This window comes from Erpetoichthys calabaricus, chromosome 16 (genome assembly GCF_900747795.2).
Source record: "Erpetoichthys calabaricus chromosome 16, fErpCal1.3, whole genome shotgun sequence".
Classification (NCBI taxonomy): domain Eukaryota; kingdom Metazoa; phylum Chordata; class Cladistia; order Polypteriformes; family Polypteridae; genus Erpetoichthys; species Erpetoichthys calabaricus.
The window spans coordinates 101,271,082-101,283,422 of NC_041409.2; the positions used below are offsets into that span (position 1 = coordinate 101,271,082).

General features: G+C 45.9%; 1 protein-coding gene across 3 annotated transcripts in view; it reads left to right on the forward strand.

Annotated features, from left to right (window-relative positions):
• prkd1 (protein kinase D1) overlaps positions 1–12,341 on the forward strand; it is a 242,012-nt gene that overhangs the window by 194,562 nt on the left and 35,109 nt on the right. For all 3 annotated transcript variants that reach the window (XM_051919991.1, XM_051919990.1, XM_051919989.1), the window contains 6 exons: positions 2,932–3,142; positions 3,822–3,899; positions 5,935–6,133; positions 7,025–7,148; positions 10,737–10,814; positions 11,616–11,895. In XM_051919991.1, the coding sequence (XP_051775951.1) occupies positions 2,932–3,142; positions 3,822–3,899; positions 5,935–6,133; positions 7,025–7,148; positions 10,737–10,814; positions 11,616–11,895 (970 nt within the window). The remainder of the gene's footprint in view (positions 1–2,931; positions 3,143–3,821; positions 3,900–5,934; positions 6,134–7,024; positions 7,149–10,736; positions 10,815–11,615; positions 11,896–12,341) is intronic.

Consider the following 12,341-nt stretch of genomic DNA (forward strand, 5'->3'; position numbering starts at 1 on the left):
CTTTACACAGCAAACAAGAATGAGTTTGAAAATAAACAGAGAATACCCAAATCATTGATGCTGTTATATAGCGCCATTCGTAACCATTCAATCATTCATACAAGAATCAGTTAATTTGGCTTTATGGCATATAGCGCCATTTGTAGAAACATTACAGGAGAAACCTCCACACTGGACCGATAAATTAATCAGTCAGTCCTTCCTCATTGTGTTTAGTGCCTGTCATGGAATGCGAGAATCACGAACCACTTTACACAGAAAACAAGAATGAATTTCAAAATAAACTGTAAATAGAAGTATCACTCAATCTGTCTTTAGCACCACACTGGACCAATCAATTCATCCAACATTCCCTCTTGACTCTTTGTGGTATTTACAGTCCCAGGGTGCTTTACACAGCAAATAAGCATCACGTGTTTTAAAAGAAATAAAAATAGGAGCCTCGGTCAATCTGTCCTTACGTTGTGCCCCGCGGCTCCGCTCACGTAGCAGTGAGACAAGACAAACATCCATCCATCCATTATCCAACCCGCAGTGGTTCTCAGCCTGTGTGGCGGGCCCCCTCTAGGGGGGCGCGAAGTAACAAAAAGGGGGGCGCAAAGATGTGAAAAAAAAATAAAACAAGAATCGACAATATGAAAAATACATCTATTGAAACCAAGACAAATTAACTTAAACTACATTCTGATACTAGAAAAATAAATATAGAGTTAGATAAATGTCGATAAAAGTTAAGTAGGTATAATAAAATATGCATCTATGATATATCATTAATTTAAAAAGAACAAATTGGTATTAGTGGGCTTCTTTCAAAAAAAAAAAAAAACGTTAGAGAGGCGCGATTAAAACTGTTATGAAAACTCGGGTCGCAAATACTTAAAGGCTGAGAAACGCTGGTATATCCTAACTACAGGGTCACGGGGGTCTGCTGGAGCCAATCCCAGTCAACACAGGGCGCAAGGCAGGAAACAAACCCTGGGCAGAGCGCCAGCCCATCGCAGGACACACACACACACACACACACACACACACACACACACACACTAGGGACAATTTAGAATCGCCAATACACCTAACCTACATATCTTTGGACTGTGGGAGGAAACCCACGCAGACACGGGGAGAACATGTAAATTCCACGTAGGGAGGACCCGGGAAGCGAACCCAGAAAGGTCTCCTAACTTCCAGGCAGCAGCGCTACCCACTGCGCCACCGTACCGCCCAAGACAAACTTTAAAAATCCATTTAAAAATTGTAATTTGTATCGAGAACAGTTTATATTGATAGGTTTCCGATCCGAGGGCCTCCTGATATACGATATTTTTGGTTTTGCTACCAGAGACGAGGACATATAAGTTTCTTGGGGAACTAACCTGGGAGAAAGCAAAGTAAAGCTAACCATGTGAAAAGCAGATGTCACTAGGATTAATAGAATTTAAAAATTCTGTAGCATAATGAACTGAATCGTTGAATTCTAAAATGTTTTTTTATTGGAGTGTATGTCCGTGACAGAGTGTGAAATAATTTGAGCACTAATTGATTAATTTTATGCCTGCCTGCAGCCTCGCGCAAATAAATCGGTGCCGAAGGCGAACTCTGATGCTTAGCGCGATGAGAGAAGTCGCAAAATCAACCGGAATGTTCCAGAAAATTATAGAAAAAAAAAAAAAAAAAAAAAAAAAACACGATCTAAATCCGTTCAGTAGTTCTCTAGTTCGCTAACTAAGCGCGGATTTAAGGTACACGCCCCGAGGCTGGCGCGGGAGTGAGGAAAGCCCCGCCCACATCACCTCGGCCCGCAGCCTCTAACTTGGAGTCGCGCGAATAAATCGGAACCGCAAGCGAACTCTGATACTTAGCGCGATGAGAGAAGTTGCAAAATCAACCGGAATGTTCAAGAAAATTCTAGAAAGAAAATCGATCTAAATCCGTGAAGTAGTTCTAACGTAAAAAACGGACAGACATACATACATACAGACAGACGTTTCCGATATATATATATATATATATATATATATATATATATATATATATATATATATATATATATATATATATATTGCTGTATATAGCGTCCTTCATGGAATACGGAAGCACTTTACGCAGCAAACAAAGACTGGTTTGAAAATAAACAGTGAACACAAGCATCGATCGATCTGTGTTTATGTTTTATAGCGCAATTCATAGACACATCACGGGAGGGACCTCATCACTGGATCAATCAATCAATCAATCAATCAATCATCAGTCTTTTAATCTTTTATTGAATACACGATCACAAAACCACTTCACATAACAAACAAGCGTGTGTTTCAAGTTAAACAGTGAATCCCAGATTCAGTCTCGCTGTCCTTATGTTATATAGCGCCCTTCATGTCAGAAAGTCCATTGTACAGCAAACAGGCTTGAGTTTCCAAATAAACAGTCTAAAGACGAGCATCAGTCAGCCTGTGCTTATGTTATATAGCGCCATGCACAGACACATTACAGGCGACCCTCACTCCCACTCTGCACCAATCAGTTCCTCCATCCGTCTTTCGTTGTTGTATATAGCGCCTTTCACGGAATGCACAGTCCGCTAACAGAGCACGCCGATCTGCCCTTCAAATCACACTCTAAACGCGCCCACCCATTAACTGCAGAGCCTTTACTTTACATAGCGCGCTGCCATTTATTGTGCACTTTCTTTACACAGCAGACAATCTCTTTATGTTATATAGCGCCATTCAAATGACCACTTAAAAAACTGCGCATTGCGTCAAGTCAGTTTGCCTTTTGTATTCCACTGAATCTGTTTGGAGATGCGAAACGTTGAAGTGTTTGGAATGAGCGAAAATGGAGGAACTCGGGAAAGGGGGCACATTCTTTTTCACGCCGCCGTAGAAGCCCTGAAAGGCCGCTTATCCGTTTCCCTGTCTGTCTCTCTTCCAGCAAAAAACGCAGTCGGAGACGTTCATTGGCCGAGAGAAAAGATCCAACTCGCAGTCCTACATCGGGCGCCCGATCCAACTGGACAAGATCCTGCTGTCCAAAGTGAAAGTGCCTCACACGTTCGTCATCCACTCCTACACGCGGCCCACCGTCTGCCAGTACTGTAAGAAGCTGCTCAAAGGCCTCTTTAGGCAAGGCCTGCAGTGTAAAGGTGAGTGACGCGAGACCCTCCAAACCATCCCCCCCCCCCCCACCCCGACTCTGACTGTCGTTGTCCTCAGCTCTTGTCATTTCTAACAGTAATAATTATTGTATTATTAGACTGACTCCAGGCTCTCCTTGTGCTGCATTGGCGCCCCCTTCAGGACAGATTGGGCCCTGCTACTGTGATAGGCGAGGGTCCATAACACTCGTATTATTCACTTTCTTTTATTTCAGAGTTTAGCCTGCATTTAAATATAAAGCGGGTAACACTTCTTCAAAGTGAGTGGCACTTTGAAGTCAGTGGCCCAAGTCAAGCTTTGGAAACTTCTGGAACTTGATAGCCAGAACGTTAAGAAATTCACGCTTTTCTGTGGCCAAGTGACAAACTTGAACTTGAATGTCAGCCTCACTCAAGGGGCTCTTGACATCTGTCAGCTTTCCTACCATACCTTTTGAACCCCGGGTGGCACAGGACGCTGGCATCTGTGGTGGCATTGCTGAGCGCCAGGATGCCAGTCCATCACATGACACCTGAAGGACATGGACGTGTGCATGAGGAGACCATTGTTCAGGAGAGGATTTGAACCCAGGACATTGGTGGGGCAGAGCTGGCAGATACAGAAATGAGCTTGAAGGTGGTCAGCTCACGGCCCACCTAAACTCTCCCTTTTTTTTTTCTCCTTCAGACTGCAAGTTTAATTGTCATAAGCGCTGTGCCCCCAAAGTGCCAAACAACTGCCTTGGTGAAGTGGCCATTAATGGAGGTGAGTGCCACTTTCACAGATGTTCAGGCGTAGAATTTATGGGGGTTAAAAAAAAGTAATTAAGGTGGCACGCACTGGGACAGACATCAGGGTGCCCGAGGACAGGAGGTCCAGCCCAATGGCAGCACAAAAGCTAGGATGGGAGGAATACAGGGAGGGCATCAGGGGCAGGCGTACCAAATACCGACTGTACATATCAGACCTTCATTTGTTAGAAATGCAGACTCCGTGAGCCATTTAAAGGGGCTTTATTGGGTGAGGGCATCAGGGTCTGACTTTGGGGGTCTTTAATGTGATCACTATATGTGTTTAGGGTGTTGGATGAATTTATTAATAAAATGACACTGAGATCCTTCCTTGATCATCAAAATTTGAGTGATCATTACTGCTCCGAAAAAACGAAGGGAACGCTTAAATCGCACATCGGATCTCGATGAATGAAATATTCAAGTGGAAAATCTTGACTGAGTAACGCCGGGTCATTCAAAATGACGTCAGAGCGGTCAATGGACACCAAAATCACCAACCCATGGAGGGCTGACTCAACATCACACCAAACATCAAAACCTGAAATCCCAGGCTGATCCAAGTGGTATGAATTTCATCACAGCAACGCCTGATGTGACTCCATAGTGTGTGTGTGGCCACCCATGAGAATCTATGGACCCCCTAAGACATCTGTGCATGCTCCTGATGAGATGGTGTCCTGGGGGATCTCCTCCCAGATCTTCATCAGGACATCAGTGAACTCCTGGACAGTCTGTGGTGCTACTTGTTGGCATCAGATGCACCGACACATAACATCCCAGAGGGGCTCTGTTGGACTCATGTCTGAGGGACGTGCGGGCCAGTCAGTGGCATCGATGCCATCCAGGAAATGCCTACACACTGTGGGCACATGAGGCCAGGCATTGTCCTGCACCAGGTGGAACCCACTGCACCAGTGTAAGGTCTGACAGGCTCCTATAGCAGATACCTAACAGCAGTCAGGGTACCACTGCCTGGCACATGGAGGTCTGTGCCACCCTCCAAAGATATAAAGACCATCACTGACCCACCGCCAAACCGGTCATGCTGGATGATGTTGCAGGATGCATAACGTTCACCACAGCATTTCCAGTCTCTGTCACGTCTGTCACATGTGCTCAGGGTGACCCTGCTGTCATCTGTGAAGAGAATGGGCACCAATGGTGGGGCTGCCAACTATGTATTCTCTGGTGAATGCCAATCGAGCTGCACTGGTGAGGTCCCACTAGAGGACGTCGGGCCCTCATGACACCCTCAGTTTGGTCAGACACATGCACACCAGTAGTCATTTTGGTGGGCTCTGGTGGTCCTCCTCCTCCTCACACAAAGCCGGTCCTGCTGCTGGGCTGATGCCCTTCTACTGCCCTGTCCAGCTCTCCTGGTAACTCCTCCGTGCTCCTGAGACTATGCAGCGAGACAGAGCAAACCTTCTTGTATGGATGTGTCCTCCTGGAGGAGCTGAACTGCCTGTGCAACCTGAATGGGTCACAGATGCCACCTTAAGCCACCAGTAGTGACAGGGACATGAGTGAAACACACAACTAAAGAAGAGTCAATCAGGAGGGATCAGGAGACATCAACTGTCTGTGGCCCCCCATTCCCTTTTTAGGGGGGTGTCTTGCTGTTACCTTTCCAGGTCACCTGTCGTCACTGTCATTTGCACCATAGCAGGTGATGTTGATTCACAGTCCTTTGTGCTTCCTAACTGGACACTTTGATGTCCCTGACACTTCACTGACTTGGTGATGATTTTGTGTTCCCTTCATTTTGTTTCTTTAGGTTTATGTGGCGCCGTTCCTATTTATATAGCGCCTTTCCTGCCCACTCTTGTATCAAGTGCCTTCCATTGCTCTCATGGCTATCTGTATTTATCGATAACCTAATGTCCTATCTCTTATCATACAGCGCCTCTTACACGCCTGTTCACCTTTGCTATTTTTCATGCGGTGCCTTTTCACGTCTGTCCTCAATTTCTATCTCACTAATGGATCTTGATCTCCCCGGACAGATCTGCTAAGCCCTGGCGCGGAGTCCGACGTCGTCATGGAAGAAGGCAGCGATGACAATGACAGTGAACGAAACAGCGGCCTGATGGACGACATGGAAGAATCGATGGTCCAAGATCCCGAAATCTCACTGACCGGCAACCACAGCGACACGGGCGACATGCACGACCAGGACCACGACGAATCCAGCAGGATGATAAGGTGGGATCCTCGCCCGCCTGTTGAGTTCTCTTAAAAAAAAAAAAAAAAAAAAAAAAAGCAGCTGTTGAAGACGTTAAACGCCCGAGTGTGTGAAGTGAACCGTCATGATTAGGTAGCCCATCCAAGTGTTCGTTTCGTAGGCCCGCTCGCCTGTTTCACACTCACTGGGGAGTCAGAGCCGCTCTCATTAGTTAGCAGCTGCAAATTAGCTGTCTATTAATGTCAGCCTTTAATGGTGGGGGGCTGCGGGGGGGATAACTGAAGTAGCAGTACCTTGTTATCATGCTTGGACTCCACTTTGAATCCCGAATGGAGCTCAGGCTGTGGCACAAGACTCCTGGACGCGCTTCATTCGGAGCTCCGTTTTGTCCCCCCTTTTGTCACTTCTTTCCTAGCCTCACGCACTCCTTCCACTTGTCCAGTGACTCAGTAGAATGTTCTGAGCTCCCCGCAGTTTCAAATCCATCCACACTCTGCCAGGAGCCCATTCCTGAAGGAGGTGCCAGTCCATCACAGGGCACTCTCACCAGTGCTGGACCAGTTTAGGGTGCTCAGTTAATTTAACACAATGGGCGGTGGGAGGGAAATGGGAACACCCGAAGAACATGCAAACAGCACACAGGCAGTCAACGGTCGAGGTGGTCACACTAACCACTGCACGGTGGGACACCAATGTCTAGGTTATCAACGCAACCAGGATGCCAGACGGAGAGACAAAATGTCGTCAGCATCCCACCATTGAGCCACTGGCTTGACTGCCAATCTGCCCCTGGAAGGCTGGTGAAGCTTTCAGCTGGGTGGGATCAGCTTGGCTTAAATAAGAAAGCAAATTAGAACAAGGGGCTACAGTTGAAATTGACCAAACTGTGCCTTACGCTTTTGTCTTTGCAGCCCTTCAACCAGTAACAACATACCCCTGATGAGAGTCGTGCAGTCTGTCAAGCACACGAAACGGAAAAGCAGCAACATCATGAAAGAGGGGTGGATGGTCCACTTCACCAGCAAGGACCCCTTGGTGAGGCTACTCAGTAGCATACAGTCATAATTCATGAAGAAACAGCGTGAGGTAATGGTGTAGGAAGTGTCACCCCTTAGCGGTCAGGACAGAGAACTGCAAGACACTGGCAGCCGACTTTCGATTATTCAGATGAGCAGCTTCAGCGCCAGCTGCAGGGGAGCCCTGAAAAGCAGCCAGTCTACCAAAGTCATGCAGTCTCCATTATAATATTACAAAAAGTGGATAGCGCTTAATGGAGCAACAAAAATGAGAAACAATCATCTAACTCAGCGTGGGCAAGCACCACCCAACACTACAAGAAATTTATATATTGTGGCAGATGGCCGGGTACCTTACCTGGCCAGGATGCCTCTATATAGGAAAGACCAGGGGAGAGAGAGCATGTACCTCCTCCAGAGCGATAGATGGCAACCCAACAGGGCTGTCCTGTGGCAGTCCGAGGCACCGCTGCAACCAAGGGGGGCTTCCATCTATCGCTCTGGGGGAGGTGTAGCTCTGGATATGTTCACTTTCATCTGGTCCTTCCAGTGAAGAGGTGTCACGGCTGTCCACCACAATATGTAATATCCATCCATCCATTATCCAACCTGCTATATCCTAACTACAGGGTCATGGGGGTCTGCTGGAGCCAATCCCAGGGCACAAAGTAGGAAACAAACCCTGGGCAGGGCACCAGCCCATTGCAGAATATGTAATATATATATATATATATATACTGTACATATCTATATTGTATTGTCACACATGTGTGAATGGGTGGCAGTGATAGATAGATAGATAGATAGATAGATAGATAGATAGATAGATAGATAGATAGATAGATAGATAGATAGATAGATAGATGGCGTAGTTGGTAGGATTAGATAGATAGATAGATAGATAGATAGATAGATAGATAGATAGATAGATAGATAGATAGATAGATAGATAGATAGATAGATAGATAGATAGATGGAGTAGTTGGTAGGATTAGATAGATAGATAGATAGATAGATAGATAGATAGATAGATAGATAGATAGATAGATAGATAGATAGATAGATAGATAGATAGATAGATAGATGGCATAGTTGGTAGGATTAGATAGATAGATAGATAGATAGATAGATAGATAGATAGATAGATAGATAGATAGATAGATAGATAGATAGATAGATAGATAGATAGATAGATAGATAGATGGCGTAGTTGGTAGGATTAGATAGATAGATAGATAGATAGATAGATAGATAGATAGATAGATAGATAGATAGATAGATAGATAGATAGATAGATAGATAGATAGATAGATAGATAGATGGCATAGTTGGTAGGATTAGATAGATAGATAGATAGATAGATAGATAGATAGATAGATAGATAGATAGATAGATAGATAGATAGATAGATAGATAGATACTTTATTAATGCCAAGGGGAAATCCACAATAACTTTGTATACAGGCTTGAAAAACGACAATTCCATGTCCATCCAGAGGGTGGCGAGGTGCACCGACTGTTTCTTTCCATCCTCTGCAGACCGTTTATGATGACATCACCTCTGGTTCCGGCGTCCATAAAGTCGTCACTTCTGGTCCCGGCCTTTAAAGCTGCCATCTTTACGCACTTGAATCAGTTCTGTTTTGGACTCGAACCTGAACACTACTCAACTAAACAAACACATTTTGTAGCCAAGGCATAATATACGGGTGGCTGTCCCCAGTAGCGTAGCGTGTGTGTCAGCTGCCCGGGGTGGAGGAAAATTCCGCTGCCCCCTTATTTAGGTATGGTTCAAATTTTTACAAGATATTATTATTATTTATTGTGACATTTTGCCGCCCCCTAAAAGTGCCGCCCGGGGCGGGCCGCCCCTGCTGCCCCCACTACGCAACGCCACTGGCTGTCCCAAACCTTTTTTGATGTCTCCTTTCTATTCTTATGACAATATCTATTTCACCCTGCTAAGTAAGCAAACCAGCTCATGTGGTGCAACATCAGAGGCTTCGCCCTCAGGTAGTTATATCATCCGAGGTTCGATCCCCATAAGGGGAAAATAAAGTGTGTACACCTGACGAGGCCAAACTGAGGCAAAACACGTGTCATGTACTCTTTGTATTATTTGGCAGGTGCTGTGTCACATACACACACACACACATATATATATATATATATATATATAACTAACAGACACACACTCTTATACTGTATATCCACATCTAATTTATGTGTTTCCTATGAGTCTCCAACCTCATTCTTGAATCCTTCTGGTTGAAACACTGTGCTCTCCTTCCCATCCAGTAGCCTGGCATCTAATCCCACCCGGCCCACTGCCTCTAAAGCCTCCAGGACCACCCAGACTGCTTCAGATCAAGTATCTAGCTCCACCAAGCCCTGCCTGTCCTGCTGTCACACAAGCATCTAGCTCTACCTGCCCTGCTGCCACTCAATCGTATACCCCGCCTTTCCCTTTGTCACACAATTGTCTTTGCCCATACAATCCACTGCCACTTAAGGCTCCAAGACCATCCAGCCTGCTGCCACTCTATCATATACCTCCACAAGTGTCTAGGTTAGCAGTGTCCTCTGCCACTAAACCATGAAGCCCTACCCAGCCTGCTGCCACTCAATCCTATAACTCTGCCCATCCTTCTGTCACACAAGCATCTAGCTCCATACAGTTTGCAGGACTGCCCAAGCTACTGCCACTCAAGCACCCAGCCCCAGCCAGCCAATAAATCACATAGCCCCGCCTAGTCTGCTGCCAGTCAAGAACCTTGACCACACCCATCCCACTGTCACTCAAGCACCTTGACCACACCCAGGTCATGAAGTGCTGGCAGATGGCTGCCTTCCACTCCTGTCTGTGCAGCACTTTCTGTGTTCCCGCTGCCATGTTATTCCCCAAACTCAAAAAATGGGCACAGGGTTATCTGACCCTAATATGATTTTGATTTTTAATGCTTTTAGGGATCCATGGTGTTCATTAGGGGGCTCCCCAGGGACCTCCCTTATTTGACACCTTGTTGGTGACTCTAAACTGACCCGATGTGCAGTGGGTTAGTGCCATACATCGTTATTTCATCAATAAATAGAATACAAAAAATAATAAAATACATCAACCTGATAATCATTCCATATTAACAATTACTCCAGAAAATGCAGTTAGCAAAATGACTTCATGATGGTAAAAAGCCAACTGATTAAAATTTAAACTTTTAAGTAGTGTAATTGAAGCTCAGCACAGCTGCAGACAATGACAGATTGCAAAGTATTACATTCAACAGCATATTGGGACACTTGTACCCTGCCCTTTGCTGCCCGGCTGGCACACTTGTAGTCCTTCACCTCCCTTCACACACAGAGGATGGCACAGTGTCCCCGTGCTCAGAGGGGCTAAGTGATATCCAAATGACAATCAGACTCAATAACATGAGGTTAGTCCCGCAAACGTGCCTCCCTGCCAGGTGGGCCGTCCAGCCCCTGAGCACATGTTACGAGCCGTGATCTGCTGGCATGGCAGGTGGAGCTCATTCACCGCGTGCCTTAATCTGCCATGAGCCCCTGACCGCCGCTAATTGGATTCAATTTGTGTTTTTCTCTCTAACAGCGGAAGAGACACTACTGGAGACTGGACAGCAAATGCATCACCTTATTCCAGAATGAGACGGGAAGCAAATACTACAAGGTAAGGTACGACCGGTGGGCCGTCCACCCTTGGGGTACGAGGGCAGCGGGCACATAGCACATAAGCAGTCTTGGGTTATAAATGTCTAGAATGATGGACAATCGGATGAATTCTGAAGAGCGGCCACTTACAGTTGGGGGCAGCTGCAGAGCATCCTGGCCAACTGACCATCGGCTGCCCTTTCAGTTGCTTTTCTGTGGCATTGTGGGCATGGCAGGTGAAGAGCGGGCACAGGTGTGAATGACAATCAACCCTGCAGTGGTGCATTGACGTCTCCTTATGGCGAATGCCCGCACTGACCCTGGAAATTGAATGGTCAGATCCTTATAATGGACAGATGTGTGTGACTGGCACTCCTTGCCAGTGTCCACCTAGCTTTACAGTAATAAAGTGATGCGAGTGACCACCTCAATGCCCCCTGGGAATGTGCTCTTGTGGATTTACGATGGATTTGTTTCTTAAAGGTTCTGTCACCCCTTTAACCTCGCCATGTGTCCTAGGCACTGCAGTCACTTGTCACTTATGTAGCTCCGTGACGTTAGCCTTATTCTCCTTGTGCCATCTTCATTTACGGGCTGAAATGTCTTCCTCAAGGCCTTTTGTTTTCCAAGTTTGTTTTCTTCACTCTTTGTTAATGTGCAACATTCAACCCCATAAGGAATTACTGGCATCATCAGGACTTCATTAAGGCCTCACATCAGACTTAAAGAAGTCAAAATGATGGGACCCTCCACCTGTTGCTCATTCCCTCGAGGCCGTGTAAGCCCTCATTCATTCTTCTTTCTCATTTTGTCTTTTCAGGAGATTCCTCTGTCTGAAGTCCTGTCTTTGGAACCTGCAAAAAACTTTAGTTTACTCCCCTCGGGGGCAAATCCTCACTGCTTCGAAATCACCACGGCACACATCGTGTATTACGTGGGCGAAAGCCTTGGCGGCAGCGTGGCTCCGCTGGTCAACAACAACGTGCTCGTGAGTGGCACCGGGCACGATGTGGCAAGGATGTGGGAGATGGCCATACAACACGCCTTGATGCCCGTCATTCCAAAAGGCATCTCACATGCGTCCCGGCAGAGCCAGCACAGTAAGTCATCTCCTCAGATTATTATTATTAAAATGGTCAAACTTAAGGCAGTGTGTTGTGACTGACAGCAGGGGGCACCATACTGGCATACACAGGTAGGTGACTTCACTCGCATATTTATTAATAATATATAGAGAGAAATAAATCACGCTGACTTTAATGAGGCAAACTTCGGTATTTCTGGCTTTCTGGCCACCAGGGGGAGCTCTAGAAAAAAGGGGTCCTGAGTTCAATCGTGATCCAGGATTGGCTGAAAAAGCCATTGTGCTCTAGGACTTAAGGGGGCTTGGAGTTGGGTGGTGTGGGCTCAAACAGTGGATCTATCTATCTATCTATCTATCTATCTATCTATCTATCTATCTATCTATCTATCTATCTATCTATCTATCTATCTATCTATCTAATCCTGCCATCTACGCTTATCTATCTATCTATCTATCTATCTA